General features: G+C 45.4%; 1 protein-coding gene across 1 annotated transcript in view; it reads right to left on the reverse strand.

The window, feature by feature from the left end:
- The window catches only part of Nploc4 (NPL4 homolog, ubiquitin recognition factor), a 45,699-nt gene that overhangs the window by 22,813 nt on the left and 4,008 nt on the right, over positions 1 to 18,878 (reverse strand). Inside the window, exons 2-9 of the mRNA XM_051181931.1 lie at positions 18,453 to 18,533; positions 15,371 to 15,483; positions 10,065 to 10,241; positions 7,366 to 7,414; positions 6,560 to 6,654; positions 5,765 to 5,888; positions 3,572 to 3,751; positions 1,487 to 1,573 (exon numbers count right to left, since the gene is read on the reverse strand). Of these exons, the coding sequence (XP_051037888.1) occupies positions 1,487 to 1,573; positions 3,572 to 3,751; positions 5,765 to 5,888; positions 6,560 to 6,654; positions 7,366 to 7,414; positions 10,065 to 10,241; positions 15,371 to 15,483; positions 18,453 to 18,533 (906 nt within the window). The remainder of the gene's footprint in view (positions 1 to 1,486; positions 1,574 to 3,571; positions 3,752 to 5,764; positions 5,889 to 6,559; positions 6,655 to 7,365; positions 7,415 to 10,064; positions 10,242 to 15,370; positions 15,484 to 18,452; positions 18,534 to 18,878) is intronic.

Genomic DNA, 18,878 nt, shown 5'->3' on the forward strand with positions numbered 1-18,878 from the left:
CTGCTGCAACAGAGCTCCCAGCCTGGAGGCAGCACAAGATCTGAAGCTGCATCCCTGGGCTCCTACAGGCCACCCCACAATTCAGGTACCCTGCAACCCGAACGCCCTAGCGAAGAGGGCTGCAATGTTCTGTCATCTGGGCTCGCCCTGGTCTCAGAGTCAGAAGACAGTGAGAGCTGGAGGACAAGCAAAGCATCCTCTCCAGCAGCCCCCAGGACTCAGTGCTTCAAACCACTCTGCACACATAGGACTGATACACCGTGGATCACCACTGTTATAACGATGCTCAGATGAGCACAAACCAAAGGAATGGTATCAGAGAAAGCAAACAGAGGATCCACCTAACTGGCGCAGTCCAAAGCAGGCTGAGTAAGAGCCCGTCAAGGAACTTAGGTTTTAAGAAAGTAACTTAAGGAACTTTGGACTGTGTATTACAATGTGATGAAACAAGCCTGGGACAAGCTCTCCTGAACAAAGGAACTTTGAGAATTTGAACTAAACTATGACCTGGCATTTGTGCTACTCCACAATCTGTAGGGTACTTTGTTGTGACTTTCACAGTCGTGTTCCTGAGTTTTCCTGTCCACCTAGAGAGAAGTAAGATAAAGCATCCATACACAACATTCCTCTGTCCAAATAAAGGGCAAAGCTTACATGGCTACTAAAACTGAACTGAACTTGTCCATGTGTTCAAATTCATGACTCAGTGAGTCTGTAAACCCTAACAAGCCAGGCAGGGGTGGCAGCGTCCATCTGTGGCCCTCATGTGGGCAGCTGAGGTAGAAGGAGTTCAGTTTGAGACCACTGTGAACTACAAAACAAGAAAGCAGCATCCAACATCCCTAGGACCCTCATCAATGGCTGAAACAAGCTACAAGCACGGACTAAGACTAGCTATCCACTACCGGTCCCAGGGACCACGAAAAAGCTGGGTTCAGTGACCTACGCTATACGCAGGAAACCCAATGCTGATACAGGAAGGGTGCCAGAACCAAGTACCCAGGACAGGAAGTGAAGCAAGCCAAATGAGTCAGTATTCCTAGAGTGTACAATGTGGCAACTGTCCTCAGGAACTGTGACAGGCAGGTTGGAAAGCTGTGTCTTCAAACCTTGTATCTGGGTTTATAATTAAGAGTCTTGGTCTATGTACCAGGCTGGCCTTGAGCTCTTGATCATTCTGCCTAAGCCAGGGGGGTAGGGTGGGGGGCGCTGATGACAGGGTTGACACACATGGACCGTGATGCTCACCTTTGCATTTATGCTTCAGGAAAGTGTTCTCACCTCACTCTAAGTCAGAGAACCATCACAGCTATTTGCAGCAATGAATAAGAATGAGGGTCCAAAGGGCTTGAGCCTACACTTGACCTTGTCAGCTACGGGTTTGATCCCTTGATCCCAGACCAGACTTAGCCATTCCACCTGTGGATTTCCCCAGCATGGAGCCCAGGTTTCCCCAAAGGCCACCTGGCTGGCAGAGGCCTCATACCTTCCTCAGGCCAAGTTTGGCAGCAATCTCATCAACCACCTCAGCTTTCGGATCTTCCAGAAGCTCCAGGCTGTTCTGTGTACCAATCTATGAGGAACCACAGTTAGAAACCAGTAAGACAACAGCATTGAAGAATGGCACCTGGACAACGTCCACCTCCCCCTACTAGCTTCAACCCTGCTGAACTGAAGAGACAGACCCCCAGGTACAGACAAACATAAATGGGCCTCCAGGAAAGCTGGTCTGCTGCTTCACTTGGGGAATGAGCTGCCTCCAGAGCTCCCGGGGACAGGCAGTTCTGCCCCAGACAGCTTGGCTGGCACACGTCCCAGTACTACTTTGGTGCATCATTCCCTCCTGCTCTAGAGGAGGCATCTGCTCCTACAGACAAGACACTGAGCCAGAGGGACAATCCAACAACAGAAGATGAACAGACACCCAAACTGTGACAAGCTTAGTAATAGGTGGGCGTTCAGCTTGGGCATTTGATAGGCTCTGGCTGTGGCGGCGCACATACGACCTAAACTGATGGGTGGTTCAACAAGTTGAGAGCTGCCAAGTCTGATGACTTAAGTTTACCCCCAGAACTCATTGTGGAAAGAGATAACTGACTCCCAAAAGCTGTCTTCTGACCTCCACTGTATACACACAAAATAAATAAATGTAAAAAATTTAGAGGAAGCCAGACGGTGGTGGTGTATAACTTTAATCCCAGCACTCAGGAGGCAGGAGAATTCTGAGTTTGGAGCCATCCTGGTCTACAGAGCAAATTCCAGTACAGCCATGGCTACAGAGAGAAACCCTGTCTTGGAAACAAACAAACAAACAAACAAACAAAAAGAATTAGAGGAAAAGAACTTTTAAGTGGTAATAGGTGTCACTTCCTGAAATGACAAAGCTTACCAAAATCTTTCTTCTCTACTTAAATGCAGCCCCAAGGCCATGAGTAAGTATCATTCTAAGCCAACTCCAGTTAAAATGCAAAGGGACTTTAATGGAGTTTAGTCCTATAAGCAAATCAAATTCTAACAAAATAGCAATGGATATTTGTTTGCTGGATTTCACTAACACTTTGAGAACATATGTCAAATACCAAGTGTGAAGTAAATATAAGATACTTGCCCAATAACATGGTAGCAAGGGCTGACTTAGTAAGGGCAGATGATGTTAAGAGGTCAGGGATTTCAATCACTGGGACCCCCAAAATGGGTCAGTGATGACAGCAGCAGTCAGAATGCCAAAGTTTCTGTTCTTTCCCCCAAAATGTGTATGTATAGCTGTTGCTGTTGCTGTTGTTGTTTGGGAGGGGGGCATCTTTTGAGACAGTATCTGGTTATGTAGTCATGTCTAACCTCAAAATCACTGCAGACTTGGCTGACCGGAAAATGACAGCTGACAGCTAGGTGGTGTTAATCCAAACACTTGGGAGACAGAGGCAAGCAGATCTCCATATTTGAGGCCAGCCTGGTCTACAAAGTAAGTTCCAGGACAGCCTGGGCTACACAGAGAAAGCCTGCCTCAAAGGGAGGGAGGACGGCTACCACTGCCTCTCCCTTCTTCAGTGCTAGCATCAGGGCACTGGCTACCACACCCAGGATCAGAGGCCTGGAACTCCATTCAGTTCTTCCTAGTGCTTAGATTTAAGGGATGAACAACCACACCGGGCTTCGACCATGTTTTTAACAGAACTGCTACATTCTCCATGACAGAGACTGCAAAACTGAGCTGAGGCTCTGTGCTTACAAAGCAGCATTCTGGTCAGGGAGTACTCCATGACCCACGGTCTGCAAAGTAGGTGTCTCTGTGGGGTCTCAGCTACCACTGACCATGTCTTTGTATACAAGGCATCATAAAAAGATGTCTACAATTATCTGGGTGGTAGTGGCCTGTACCTTTAATCCCAGCACTCAGGAGACAGAGTCAGGTGGGTCTCAGTGAATTCAAGGTCAGTCTGTTCTACAAATCCAGTTCCAGGACAGCCAGGGCTACATAGGAAAAACCCTGCTTCAACTCCACCCCACCCCACTCTGGGGCCAAAAAAGCAATAAGAAAAAGAACCGCAGACTTTTCTTCACACTCGTATACCTGAGGAGGCTCATAGATGGCAGCCACTTCTGCCCTGATACCGAGAGGAATGTCCTTGTGTTCTGTGTACCGTCCATATAAATATCCGAAATGCTGATTTCCTGTCTTTCTCCAGAAGTCAAGGAAGCGGTCAGCAACAGTGTGATTCTCAAACATGATATTGTCCACATGTCTGTATTTCTGTAGAATTAACAAAAGTAGGCCTAAGTCAAAACATTCCACTAGAAACAATATTTTTTTCCCAAGGGGGAAAAAAAATCTAGTGAAAACATTATCTAGGTTGTTTTAGGGTTTTGTTTGTTTGTTTGTTTTTCTTTTTGAAAGATTTAGCTTGTTTTTACATGTAGGGCTATTTTGCTTGTATGTATGTCTCAGCACTACCCGCATGCATGGTGCCCTTGGAGGTCTCAGAGTGGGTTACACACAGCTGTGAGATGCCATGGGTGTGCTGGGAACGACCCCGGGATTTCTGCAAGAGCAGGAAGTGTTCTAACCCTGAGGCACGCCTCTGACCCATTTGTTTATATTTCAGCTTGGACCCAGCCTCATTTAGTTGTTTCAACAAGGCAAACAGGCTTGGGGTATACTTCAGTGGCAGATCATTAACTTGCCTAGCATGTGCACTGGAGTTTAAGCCCCTGCAAACAACAAACAAAACCCAAATTCAAGAACCTATTGTGATCAGGCACGGTGGTCCATACATTACCAACCCCAGCACTCAGGACACTGATGCAGGAAGAAGGTTGCTGTGAGTCTGAGGCCAACCTGGACTAAAGGAAACAGTTGGAGACTGTTTCTAAAACACAGGAAACAAAGGAGGAGGGCGGGAGGGCAAGCAAACTGCTTTGTTCTTTAGGGAACAAGGAAAGGAGGATTTCATCTATCAGTAGCTAAACAATGTCTGAAGCTGTATTTCCAACTCCTATGTAAATGTTCTTAAAGGCAAAGTCATAATCTCTGAGCACTTGAAAATATAAGAAAACAATATCACCAAATTTAAAGGGGGGGGGCTGTTGTGGAATAATCCGCTGTACACTGTGAATATGTATTACTCTGATTAATAAAAAGCTGACATGCCAACAGCAGGCAGGAAGTATATGCAGGACAGCCAGACACAAAAGGCTTTGGAAGAAGAAAAATGTGAGTCAGGAGTGACTGGACAGATGCAGAGGGAACAGGAAGTGAACCTGGCATGCAGATAAAGGTACCATTACATGGCAGGGCGTAAATAAGGAATACAGGTTAACATAAATTTAAGAGTCAGTAATAAGCCTGACAAGTGGCCGAGTATTTGTCATTAATGTAAGCCTCAGTGTGTTTATTTGAGAGCAGCTTGCAGGACAGAAAACCTTGCCGACAGGGGGCCTGAAGAGATGGGTCAGTGTTTAGAGCACTGGCTTCTCTATCAGGGGACCAGAGGTTCAGTTCACAGCCTGTAACTCCGGTTGTGGGACTTCCAACATCATCTCATGGCCGCACACACAGACAATATTTGCATGTGTGCATGCAAATATACACAATACATAAATAAAAATAGTATCTTTAAATGCCTGTTAAAGAAAACCCATCATCTGCACAAGTCATCCAAATGGAATCAAAACTCTCAGCCCCACACCTGCAAGCACTGTGAACTTGTCTTTCATTTATGACTGCCACAGAAAGGTAGATTGTTAGATCTAAAAACATGAGAGGGGCAGGACAGATGGCTCAGCAGTTAGAACATTTGCTGTCCTTCCAGAGGACACAAGTTCTGTTCCTAGCACTCACAACAAGAACTTAAAACTCCCTTTAACTTTAATTCCAGGGAACTTAACTCCCTCTTCTGCCCTATTCAGGTACCTGAACACACCCTACACAGACATACAATGTACATGGAACTAATGCCAGGCATGAAGGCACACCCCTTTAATCACAGCACTTGGGAGGTAGAGGCACATAGATCTCTAAATTCAAGGCCAGCCTTGACTACAGAGAAAGTTCCAGGACAGTCAGGCTTACACAGAAACCCTGTCTCAAAAACAACAAAACAAGAACAAAACACAAAACATACAACTAAAAATGCAAATAAACAAACAAAAGGCAAAAGGAATGGACGGACCGGCGGACAACTGGCTGACTGAAACACTGGAGAACTTGCCACGAGGAAGTGTCGTTTGTTAGTCATTAGAGCCCTCAGGGCACAGGCGGCCTCACCTGTCTGTTCAGGGTGATGGCACTAGGCTGGCATTTGGTACAGATACCATTTGGCCACGGGAGGTGCCCCTCACACCCTGACTTAATCTTGCAGCTGATGTTCTCCAGCGCAACAAACTTCCCTCTGAGGGAAAAGACAAGAGGCAGAGTTAAACACGACAACAGATCAAACTCAGGAGACTAGGAGGGTGCGTGAGACTGCTTACATCCACTAGAAAGTGCTCCTAGGGGCGAGGATGCAAGGCAATGCACTAAAACCGCTCTACTTTAAAGGTCCCGCCTTTTTAGTGTTCCATAGTGGGACACAGAGCTCTTTCTACAAAAATTCAGTCTTTGTTCTCAGGTCTTTCCCACACCCATGAGGTTCTCAAGGACATTGTTGAATACCTGTTATCTATCTTGTGCCACCAAGAGGACATGAAGCTTATCACTGACTAATGACATTGTTAGCCCAGTATCTACCCATTTGTATAACATCCTCATTCTTAGGAATAATCTGGTTATGACACAGAACAGTAATGTACTCATTCTATCTGCAAGCAGATGCAATGTCTTTGGATATCAATGAGGAAGTACTGGACCCTCCACTGATCTAGGGGGTTTTTGTTTTGTAATAGTTGTTTTATTAATTTTTATATTTAGTGTGTATGTGCCACACTCCTTCCCGTTTCTAGATCAGGCAATATTCAAGACTACTGCCTTCCTTTCCTTTTGCATTCCCGTGCCCGGTGTATGAACAAAAACCATCAGAAATTCATGAAGAGTCTGTGTCCTGGGGCCAGAGTGGCCACTTACTTGTCAGCCCCTCCAGTCAGCTTCCGGATGTAGGCATGGAAGGACATGTGTTTCACAGGAGGCTCCAGGTGGTTCAGATAGTCCTCATCAAATGGCTATCAACAATACACAGGAAGTGAGTGGTCAGGGTCTGCCAAGGTACACGAGACTTCAATTGTACTGTGTAGGGGTCAGACCAGACAACACAGACACACTGAGGGAGGCTAAGCTGTGTCTTCACTAGTTCAAGTTCAGAATCAAGTCTTTCTCTGTATGAGTTACATTTTCAAGATAAAATGAACTCCTATTAAAGGCAAAAGCAACAAGAAAATTTTGCAAAGTTCCATAGGCCTGATTTTTAGCAGCAAAGCCCTGAGTTCAATTCTCATTAACACACACACACACACACACACACACACACACACACAGAGAGAGAGAGAGAGAGAGAGAGAGAGAGAGAGAAGCAGACAGACAAATCAACAGGAGACGTTAAGACTCAGACATAGTAAATCAAAACCATGACAAGCAGAAATGGAGAAGCCCAGCTATGTGTCAGAGAATAATTATCTAGGGAGACAACTGTACACATTCTTTATCAGCAACACAAGCCTCAGCCATTCACAATCCCTCAGAAGGTCACTCCCATAAATAAGTCTAGATTCTTTGTGCCACTTGTACTACTGGGAGTACAAGGCCCAAGACAATAAATAGAAAATTCTTTTAAGAGCCACAACACCCAAGTTTAGGAACCAGAAAGTGCTGAGATAGCTCTCTCCCTCAGCAGCCATCCACACTGCCCAGCCAAGAACTCCCTTGCACAGACTTACCTCCAGAGGAACACAGTGCACACACTTCCCCAAGGGGCCATGGCGACATCTGGAACGTGCACAGGGCAAAAGAAAAGCACAGGGACAGAAAGGTTACTTTCTGTTGCTACTTGCCCTATTTCTGATATTTAAAAAATGGTAAAATGCTTCCCTACAAATATGAATTGCTGTTGACGGTACAGATGACTGTTTCCATCGTAAGTTATTATTTAATCTGATACGTATCAGAAAAAACTTCTGCACAGGATAACATAAACCTGTAACCCAGCTCTCGGGGGGCAGAGGCAAGAAGGCTCAAGCAAGCTCAAGGCCAATCTTGCTGACTGGGCCACACAGGGAGAGCCTACCTCAAAAGAGAGTGGGGAAGGGGCAGAGGGGGCAGAGAGGGAGGCAGGGAGGAGGGGGCAGAGAGGGAGGGAAATGGAGAAAAAGTGGGAGCCCTGACCCATTAACCCTGCTCAACACGGCAGCAACTAAGCATAAACAGTGCTAATCAAACACACAAGGTGATGCTCCATCTCCACAATGAAAAATACAAAGGGAGTCACGAAGAGCCCAGGTCAGGGCGCGTCCCCGGGGAGAAACACAGGGAAGGGGGAGGGGGCGTCTCACAGGCTGAGATGCATTTGTGGCTGTTCCATCTTACACTGAAGTTGCTAATGCAGCACTTAGAATATCAATGCCGTGCATATCACATTTCCATGGACACACTTAGAAAAGACACTAGAGACAAGCCCCCTCCACTCACTGCATCTCACACTGCTGCATGCAACGCCAGATGTTTCTAGCTGGTTTCCCTACTTCATTTCTTAATTGCAATTTTACTTTATGTGTATGGATGCTTTGTCTTTGTGTATATCTACATACATGGCTGGTGCTCTAATTTTAACTTTATTTATAATGTGTACAGGTGTTTTGCCTGTACCTATCTCTGCATACATGCCTGGTGCTCTCAGAGGCCAGACAGCTATAAACCATCAAATCAAACCTGGATCCTCTGCAAGAAAATAGCAAGTACTCTTAACTGTTGAGCCATCTCCCAGTCCCTAATGGATTTCTTTAAAAAGAACTGCAAAAAAAGCCTAAAATTAAGGAATGCACACATGCACTAGCATTTTACATGAACTGGTACAAAGTAAATATTCAAAGTAGATCTGCAAATCTAGAGGGCACACACTAGTACCTAGAGTCCATATTATCTACCAGTAGCCATTCTATTGCTCTTGAGAAGTCAGAGCCAGCCCTTATATTGGTAAACACTGAACCATCAGTCCCTTCTACTCCTACCTCTGCTGATGGCAGGGGACACCTATCACCAAAATAGACCCTACTGTCCCTAGAAACCTTTTAAATCTCTTAGTATTGACACATTCCTCTAATATTGTTTGTTGTTTTTTCCAAGACAGGGTTTCCTCACATGACCTCCCTGGCTGTCCTGGAACTCACACTGTAAGCAAAGATGGCCTCAAACTCTGAGATCCACCTGCCTCTGCTCCTTAAAGATGAGATTAAAAGGTGTGCACTGCTTCCACCAGGCTTATATATACACCTAAACATTTTATGTGGAATCTACTTTAAAGTTTTAACTACTAAAAAGGTGCCAAGATAAGATGCAGTAAAAAAATACTATGAAAACAGATGGCTAAAAGCAGATCTTTACCAGATACTAACATGGGACTTGTTAAATATTTCTTTTGAGATGGGTTCTCATAAATTAGCCTGAGTTCACTATGTAAAACTACACTGACCTTGAATTTGCACCAGTTCTCCTGCTTTTGCCCCCAAGTGCTAAGATTACAGAAGCTCTTAAAAGGGCTGGAGAGATGGCTTAGTGGTTAAGAGCACGGGCTGCTCTTCCAGAGGTCCTGAGTTCAGTTCCCGGCAGCCACATGGAAAATCACACCTGTCTGTAACTCCAGCTCCCAGAGCCTTCACACAGATATATATGCAGGCAAAATACTGCATAATAATAAACAAATAAAAAAATCTCCAGTAAGCTGGGCACTGGTGGCGCACACCTTTAATCCCAGCACTTGGGAGACAGAGGCAGACAGATGTCTCTGAGTTCAAGACCAGCCTGGTCTACAGAGAGAGTTCCAGGACAGGCTCTAAAGCCACAAAGAAACCCTGCCTTGAAATAAGAAAAAAAAAAAAAAAAAAAAAAAAAAAAAAATCCAGTGACACACAAGGGTCATGTGACTGTGACTGGTTCTTTCTTGACCTCTGACCCTATCTCCTGGGAATCCCAGTCTCCTCTGGTGATGCTGATGCTTTAGTCCCTTGGGCCCTTGTTAGGTATGCTATTTGCCAAGCTTGTTCCTGCTGCAGGACCTTGGTGCCAGCCCGTCTGTGAGCTTACAGGTTAGTCCTGACCTTTGTCCCAGTCTAGGTTCACTGTGTCACCACAAGGAGACTTCAAAATGGTCCACAGTTCTACCATTGTGTCACCCATTTCTTTAGCTGGGTGGTGGTGGCACAAACCTTTAGTCCCAGCACTTGGGAAGCAGAGGCAGGTGGATCTCTGTGAGTTCTAGGCCAGCCTGGTCTACAGAGCGAGTTCCAGGACAGACTCTAAAGTAATACAGAGAAACCCTGTCTCGAAGGAGAGAAACACACACACACAAAACCCAAGCTCTTGAATATATCCCTGTAATGACCCATTAGGACGTCCACAGGCAGGAACCTCATGGAGCACTCACAGCTGTGGGTCCCGGCTCCTATAAATCTTCCCGTCCTGCTTGCTGAGGTACTGATCAATCTCATCTTCAACCACATTAGGAGCACCAAAGGCCTTTAACCCCAGTGAGGTCGAAGTCTCCATTTCAGATGAAGGTCCAGCAAGGCTCGAGGGAAACAGGAACAACAAATCGCCATGCCTGTTCAAAGACAAAACATCAAATGCCATCCTCTCCCCCAAAACCAAACCACATAGTTTGTTGTGGATATGCAGGCTGTGATTGCTTCAAAAGGCAAATGCCACAGTCTAAAGCCCTCATAGGGAAGTTCCTTTTGTAGGAGAACAGAATTGTTTCTTGGTGTTATACACACATCAGTGCAGATTCTCAGAAATTCAACTTCTCTTGACAAAAGCTATGAGATACACCTAGCCATCTGACTGAGCATATGACCATAGCTTGAGCTCACCTGGGCCACCATGGCAGCCCTCCTATTCCTTGCCTGCCACCCCGGAGCCCCGTGTTCAGTCCTCCATTCATAGTAATCTAGCTAGCCGTTCACACACTCTTAACCTCACGCTCAGCTCTCCATTTGTCTATATAGTTTATACACATGCACCTAGACATGGACGAGGCAGACGCTGATTCACAGATGCTTTTATTTCTCATCTTGCTCTTCTCATCTACAGGCATCTTCCTGACTGTCCTGGTCGGTGTGTTTTAATGAGCTAGCCGCAAACTAGAGTAATAGGGACCCACAACTGACAAAATGCCTCCATAAGACTGGCCTGTAGGGCCAGACAAGGGTGGCTCACCCCTTCAATCCCAGACTCGGGAGGCAGAGGCCAACAGATCTCTTGAGTTCCAGGCCAGCCTGGTCTACAGAGTGATCTCCACCCAGGACAGCCAGGGCTGCACAGAGAAACCCTGTCTCAGAAAAACAAAAAGGAAAAAAGACTGGCCTGTGGCATCATGTGGAAGGTCCAGGCCAACTGTTGGTGGCGCCACCCTGGCCAGGCAGTCCTGGGGTGTTTTAAGAAACAGGCTGTACAAGCCATTAAAAGTGAGCATTTCAGGGCTGGAGAGATGGCTCTGAGGTTAAGAGCACTGGCTGCTCTTCAGAGGTCCTGAGTTCAATTCCCAGCAACCACATGGTAACTCCCACCATGGTAATTCCCAGCAAGCACAGGTTTAACTCCCACCCATCTGTAATGAGACCTGGTGCCCTCTTCTGGCCCGCAGGCACACATGCAGGCAGAACACTGTATACATAATAAATAAATCTACTTAAAAAAAAAAAAAAAAAGAATGAGCATTTTTTTCTCCATGGCTTTTCCTTCAATTCCTGCCTTGCTCTCCCCTCAGTGGACTGTGACCCAGGATATATAAGCCAAATAATCCCTTTCCTCCACAGATGCTTTCGGTTGTGGTGGTTTATCACAATAGTAATCCTAACTAAAATATGAATTATTTAAAAAAAAGAAAAAAATCACATCTCACTATGTAGCCCAGGCTAGCCTCAAACTCAGAATTATCCTGCCTCTACATACTGAGTGCTAAGGTGACAGATGGCATGACATTCCCTAGGGAGAAAGGCTGACCATGCTAAGGGACAGCTCTGCTGGTTTCTGCCGCCGTGAAGAACATACCCACAGAGGCCAACACTTACTGACAGGACAGACTCCCAGGCACGGCCGCCTTCTGCAGAGGCGGCTTTGAAAAGAGCTGGTGCCACAAGTCACTTGCTGTGCTCTAACTTGACAAGACTTGTGGCTAAAGAATGTTTCCCCTGAAACTGTGGCCATACACTTGGCAAACTTTCAGAAGCTGTCAACAGCATGCACAAGAAAAACGCTGACGGAACAGCTGGCCAGAGCTGAACAGCAAACCAAAAGGGCAGAATCTGCAAGGGCAAACACTGCAGACAAGCGGCCCTCGGAGCACAGCTGCGGCTCTTATGAGCTGCTCTTGCCTTCTTGTTCCTCCGTAACTCATAGGCAATAAAACTGCTAACCTGTAGCCAGGAGTCTTCGTCTAGCAGTGGATTAAATATTACTAAACACCCTCTAGCTACAAACTACTTTGCTGGGACCCTGAATCAATTTTAACAAATATACTGTAAAAACACTGCTGAGCTCTGCAGCCCCTAAGAACAGAAGAGGACATAGCCACTACTGGCCAGGGCCACGATCAAGGGCTCACTGGGCAACAGGAGACGAGGCCCTGAGCTCCCTGCCCCAAAGACTGTGAAACCAGTCAGCGCACACCTGTGACCCAAGCACCAGAAAAGGTAAGAGCAAGAGGATTACAGATTCAAGATCATTTTAGCTACCCCTCACGATCAAGGCCCTGTCTTTAAAAAAACAAAATCAAAACAAAAAACCCAGATGACTAAGGGAAGTGAACACCTGAGAGAACCCACGTCTCCTCCACCACATGCACAGCAGGGAAGTCGCATCCAAGGCTCTATCTAAGCAGGGAGCACACGGGATGGAGCCTGGGCAGCTTGGGCTCTGCAAAGAACAGTCTTAGCTCCACAGCACCCCCTTGTGCTCTCACAGGAGTGGCATGAAAATCAACTTGGATCAAGGAACTTGTTAGAAGCTTCCTCACACCTTCCCCAATGAAAAACAAAAAGTACAAGGCAAACAAATTCCCTCAAGCACAAGTAAACAGAAACAAGTGGGGGGGGGTAAGAGAAGGAGGGAGGCTGGATTCAAATGCTGGAACTACAACCCACAAACTACAAAGCATAGAACAGAAACCTTCCCACAAAGAGCTAGAAGGCTAGTATCAGAGTGGAACCTTAAAAAATTTAAAAAATAAAATGATAATAATAATAACGAATGTTTAAAGTGAAAGTGATATGGTAGTATGAATCTATGGTAATTCTAACTCAAAACATAAAACTATGAAAAGTGAAAACAGACATACTATACTCCTAGCAAGAGGGCAACACCCAGAGCCTGTCCAGCTAACCAATCAGGTCTCCACACTCAACATGGAGAGCAAGGAATCCACACAGTGGGAGGGAGGAGTCTTAAACTCACAAGGTTGTCTGGGTCAGTAATTCCATTCAGACGTTTAAGTTTGTTGTTGTTGTTGTTGTTTTGAGACAGGGTTTCTCTGTGGCTTTGGAGGCTGTCCTGGAACTGGCTCTGTAGACCAGGCTAATTCGAACTCACAGAGACCCACCTGCCTCTGCTTCCCAAATGCTGGGGATGTTGCACCACCAACACCTGGCTTCTTAAACTCTTTTGAGACAAGGTACTTTACTTTCTTATAATTTTAAAATATTTGTAAATTTTAAAAGTTTATCTTTCAGGGCAGTGATGGCACATGCCTTAAATCCTAGCACTCTGGAGGTAGAGGCAGGTGGGTCTCTGTGAGTTTGAGGCCAGCCTGGTCTATGAAGGCTAGTTCTAGGATAGCTAGAAACAGAGAAATCCTGTCTCAAACCCCCATCCCCACCACCCAAAAAATTTGATCTCATAGGCAGGGCATGGTGGTGCACATCTCTAATCCCAGCATTTGGGGTGTTCCGTGTACACCCAGCTAAATTACATTTCCTTTCTTGTATCTACTTGTGAGAAGTTTTTAAAAACACAGCCAGGCAGGTAGGCACACACCTGAGATCCCAGCCCTCGGGAGGAAGGGTCAGAAGCTAATTTGAGTGGCATAAGAAAACCCTGCTTCAACAAAACAAAACAAAACAAAACAAAAACTAGACTTGTAGCTTTCCAGGGCTGGAAAGATGGCTCAGAGGTTAAGAGCACTGACTGCTCTTTCAAAGGTTCAGAGTTCAATTCCCAGCAACCACAGGGTGGCTCACAACCATCTACAATGAAATCTGATGCCCTCTTCTGGCTGGCAGGCAGAATACTGTGTACATAAATAAATCATTACAAAAAAGTGTGTTATTAAAAAAAATATTTAAATCCAATCTCTAATACCAACAACAAAAGCCCAGATCTAGAGATGGCTCACCATCTGAGTTTAATTTCCAGCACCTACATGAGGCAGCCAACAACCACCACCTGAACACACACAGACAAACTAATATACACATAAATAATAGAAAAACAAATTTGTATCAAAAAAAGCCAATCATTGTTCTTACTACACCCATGTGAAAGGCATAGTTACAAGGACAGCAAGGTCCTTCCAGTGAGGTGAGGAAATTTTCCAAGGCTCATAGGCTAGGGAGATACTTCAGATATGGACCCAAAGGAGACACTAGTTTCCCCAGACTGTCCTGTGGCCTTACACTGGAGAGCATGGTCACACATGTGCACACACACTAATAAATTTTTTGTTGTTGTCTTGAGACACTATGTAGCACTGGCTGGCCTGAATCTCACTGTGTAGACCAGGCTGGCCTCAAACTCACAGAGATCATGTCTTTGCCTCCCCAATGCTGGCTTTAAATATGTGTGCCACTATGCCTAGCTGTAATTTTTTTTTTTTTTTTTTTTTTTTTTTTTTTACAGAAATGACTGATTTTCAAAATTCAAAAACCCTTCATCAGGATGCAATCAGGCGGAAAGGGTGACGACCATGTTCTAGATCAAGGCTCACTTCCAGCTCCATAAAAAAAATAAAGGTCAACCTGTCAAATTAAAAACACAAAGGCACAAACAACCAAACTCTCCTAAAGCTCAAAAGAAAATATGACCTTGGCCACCTTGGAAATGGTCACAAATAACAATAATGAAAGATACAAAGGAATTACAAGGATAGGCAAATAGGTACCAAATGTTTGCAGAACAAACAATACCACTACATATTTCTGACACCCACATATCCTAATCTAGGATAAAAGTGATAAAATTGTCAGAATAGTCTAGTCTAATAAATAGGCATATAAACATATGCCTGCAGACTGAGCCACACATGCAGGTAAACACTAATACGCATAAAATACATGAACCTAAAAAATAAAAAAAGAGACAGTTCACTGTTGGATAATGCAGGTGCCCAGGTTAGAACAGGCTGAACAACACTGTCTATATAAATACAGACAGCCAAACAGCAAACATTTCAGCCCTGCTGGCTACATGTTACAATCGCTCACCTCAGCCCTTACAGCATGAAAGCAGTCAGAGACATGAATGGGTCCCAAAGACACTGACAGTGTAAGTGACAATGGGCCACCATTGCTCACCTGTCTTCCTAGTAAACGGGGCTGACATGGTATGATCTCTTCCCAAACAGCTGGGCTCTAAGTCCTCCACTCCAAACAAGACATTGACCCGACTTCAGATATGGACCCAAGACCACAACCCAGGCATCTCCACCCTCCCACTGCCTGTCTTCCACCAGACACTTACTTGATTTTTAGCAAATGAAGGGATTTGCTGGATGACGCTGTTATCTCTCCAGTCTTGTTCCTATTGATGTAAACTGAGAAGCCATTGTTTTGGAAGCCAAACTCCTTGGCAACCTACAAGCCCCAAAGAAGAGAAATGTAATGAAACATCCAAGCATGATATGCCATACCACAGGGTGCCAAAACGCTGCAAGAACACTTGGTAAAGTCAGGAAGTGCCTACCATAGATCCCTTGTCGTTTCACTCTTGAGAAAAACTACTCATCACACCAGCGCCGACTCAAGTAAGAGGCTCATGGGAAACAAAGGTGTTGCACAAGTAATTTAAGAGTTGAAACTAGCAAGAGTCAAGGCCATGTGTGGCGAGTCAATTGCTCCTTTTTAATCAACAGTAAAACCCCAAGTACAGCCGGGAGTTAGCGGCTCACACCTTTAATCCCAGCACTCTGGAGGCAGAGGCAGAGGCAGAGGCAGGCAGATCCAGCCAGGTCTACAAAGCTAGTTCCAGGATAGGCTCCCAAGCCACAGAGAACCCCTGTCTTGAAAACAAAACAAAACAAAACAAAACAAAAACAAAAACAAAAACAAAAAAAAAAAACAAAAGCCAATCACAATCACTTAACAACAGAGAAAGTGAGCATAGAATGATGCCACCAGCTAAGAAAAGTCAGCTGCTGGGCAGCAGTGGCGTCTTTAGGCCCAGCACTGGGGAGGTAGAGGCAGGAGGATCTCTGTGACTTTGAGGCCAGCCAGGTCTATAGAGTGAGTTCAGAGCAAGTCCCAGGACAACCAGAGCAACACAAAGAAACCCTATCTCAGAAAAAGCCCCCAAAAAAACGAAAGGAAAAAAGAAAAGTCAGTTGCAGCTAGCAAGATGTCAGCACGTACGATGCCTGCTGCTAGGGCTAATGACCCACATCACAGCAAGGGAGAAGTGGCTCTTCCAAGTTGTCCTTTTACCTCTCTATGTGCACCATGCCACCACCACCTCTAAAGTAGTAGTGTAACTAAGTGTAAAAGATTTTGGTTTCTAAAGACAGGGTTTCTCTGTGTAGCTCTGTAGACCAGGCTGGCCTCGAAATCAGAGATCCGCCTGCCTCTACCTCCTGAGTGCCACCAACGTCCGGCTTGAACATGTTTTTAAAAAGCAATGTCAGCTGGGCATAGTGGCACACACAGCACCAGGAAGATGGAAACATAGTATCAGGAGTTCAAGACTAGCCTCAACTACACAGCAAGTTCTGGCCTATATGCATTAAAATCCTGATAACATGACAAAACACAATGAAAGGAAGAGGGAAAAGAAAGTGGAGGGAAGACAAATCAGCAGGTAGGTAGGTAGATTATCAACTTACTTGTGCTCCTGGGAGTAAGGAAATTCATTTAACAGATATTAAACATCCTACCAACTGGGCTCTAGGGGTTCTGGTTTCTGAAAACCCAACAATGAGACCTTGAAATGAACAGTCACAAATGAACCAATCACTAAGATTCCATAAACTGTCTTTATTTTTTTGGCTTGGGGTGGAGGAGGCAGTGACACAAGGTTGTAACGGAGTATCTGCCCCACAGCCATTAGCCCCACATAAATACACAGTGGGTTATATTAATTACAAATCATTTGGCCAATGGCTTAGACTTCTTACTGGCTAGCTCTCTCTTAATTATTAACATGTAACTATTACTCTATGTATTTCTACATGGCCTTATCGTACAGGAGAATGCCCCACATCCCATCTTCCTGGTAGCTTCATAGCATCTCTCTGCCCTCTCCCCCCAGAATTCTCCTTGTCTGTTAGCCCTGCCTATACTTCCTGCCTGCTACTTGCCAATCGGTGTTTTATTCATCAACCTATAAGAGAAACATATATACAGAAGGACATCCCCCATCACAAGGTCTCAAGTTGTTCAGGCTAGCTTTAAACTTAGAATACAGCTAAAGCTGGCTGGCCTTCAACTCCTGAGCCTCCTCCTGCTGCCTCCAAGTGCTGGTCTGTGAACTATTTTCTATATAAACAATCTCACCACAGACTCCAACATCCATTTCTTTACAGAGCATAAATAAAGACTACTGAGCACAGGTCATCCTGCCCAAACAACATTCACAGGCCTCAAGACCTGCTTCCAAGCAAGTTTGTAAGGATACAAGGAGGCTATTTTAGAGGCCATTTATTGAGTTTTTATTGCTAAACAAACAAAACAACAACAAAAACCACAAAACCACACACACACACACAGTATATTCTCACTGACATGAGGTATCTAAACGAGTGGAACCCACAGACAAAGGAAACAGAAGGGTGGCTACCAGGGCTGCAGTGAGCAAAACAGGGAAGCTGTTACTCAAGGTGGGGATGGATTTCAGAAGTGTACAATGAAAACATTCTGTAGACATGTTTGACAGCAATGCAAGTACATAAGAAACTTGATATGGAATAAAAATAAATGTGTAACTGAAGAGAAGAAGAGCACCCAGCACCCAAATGCAAACCACACCCACAACACTGGCTAGTTAAAAAAGTAAACACAAAACACACGAACAGGAAAGCCAGGCAGTGGCGTGGTGGCGCACAACTATAGTCCCAGCACTTGGGAGGCAGAGGCAGGTGGATCTCTGTGAGTTCAAGGCCAGCCTGGGCTAGAACATGAGTTCCAGGACAACCAGGACTGTTACACAGAAAAACCCAGTCTCCAAAAAAAAAAAAAAAAATCCTCTTGCAAAGTACTCTGACATCTATCTACCCATGGTCTGGCAGAGAGAATTGTGACGAACATCTGATCTAGAGTCAGCATGGTGACTCATACCTAAATTCCCAACAGCACTCAGGAAGCTGAGGCAGGAGAATTGCTTAGAGTCCAAGGTCAGCCTACAGAGTAAGACTTATCTTTCTCTGCCTGCCCCATCTCCGTCTCTCCCTCCCCACCCGTGGCCCGCTCCGTAGCACAATGATCCAGCAGGCATCCAGTTCAATCATACAGAGAAAAAGCCACATAAGTGACAACTTGGTAGCAGGAGTAAGAAATGAGAAAGGCACAGACAGGAATACTGAAGGGAACAGGCCCCCAAGACACGCCACAGGTACCTTTTTCAAAAAGGTTGCAGCTGTTTCTCTCTTTGTTGTTGTGATCCGCTTCACTCCATCTGGGGATTGGACACGGATTATCTATTGTAAACAAAGTAAGGTTACTGTACCCAGTGAAGCCTCCATTGGATAAGACTGACTGTTGAGACTGAGAGGTGAAAGCCACTCTCCCCCGCCTTTCTGTGTGTGCAGGCGCACTCCCTTGTACACACCCTGCTCTCCACCTAGTTTCTGGGGGACAGGACTGACTGAACCTGGAGCTCGCCATTTCAGCTACGCTGGCTGACCAGCAAGCAGCTGGGCTCACCCATCTCCACTTTCTGCAGTGCTAGAGTTGCAGATGTACACCACTGTATCCAGCTTTTCCACGGGTGCTGGGGATACAAACTCAGGTCCTCATGCTTGCATAGCAAACCCTTTACCCAC

The sequence above is a fragment of the Phodopus roborovskii genome, unplaced genomic scaffold (genome assembly GCF_943737965.1).
Source record: "Phodopus roborovskii unplaced genomic scaffold, PHOROB, whole genome shotgun sequence".
In the NCBI taxonomy this organism is placed as follows: domain Eukaryota; kingdom Metazoa; phylum Chordata; class Mammalia; order Rodentia; family Cricetidae; genus Phodopus; species Phodopus roborovskii.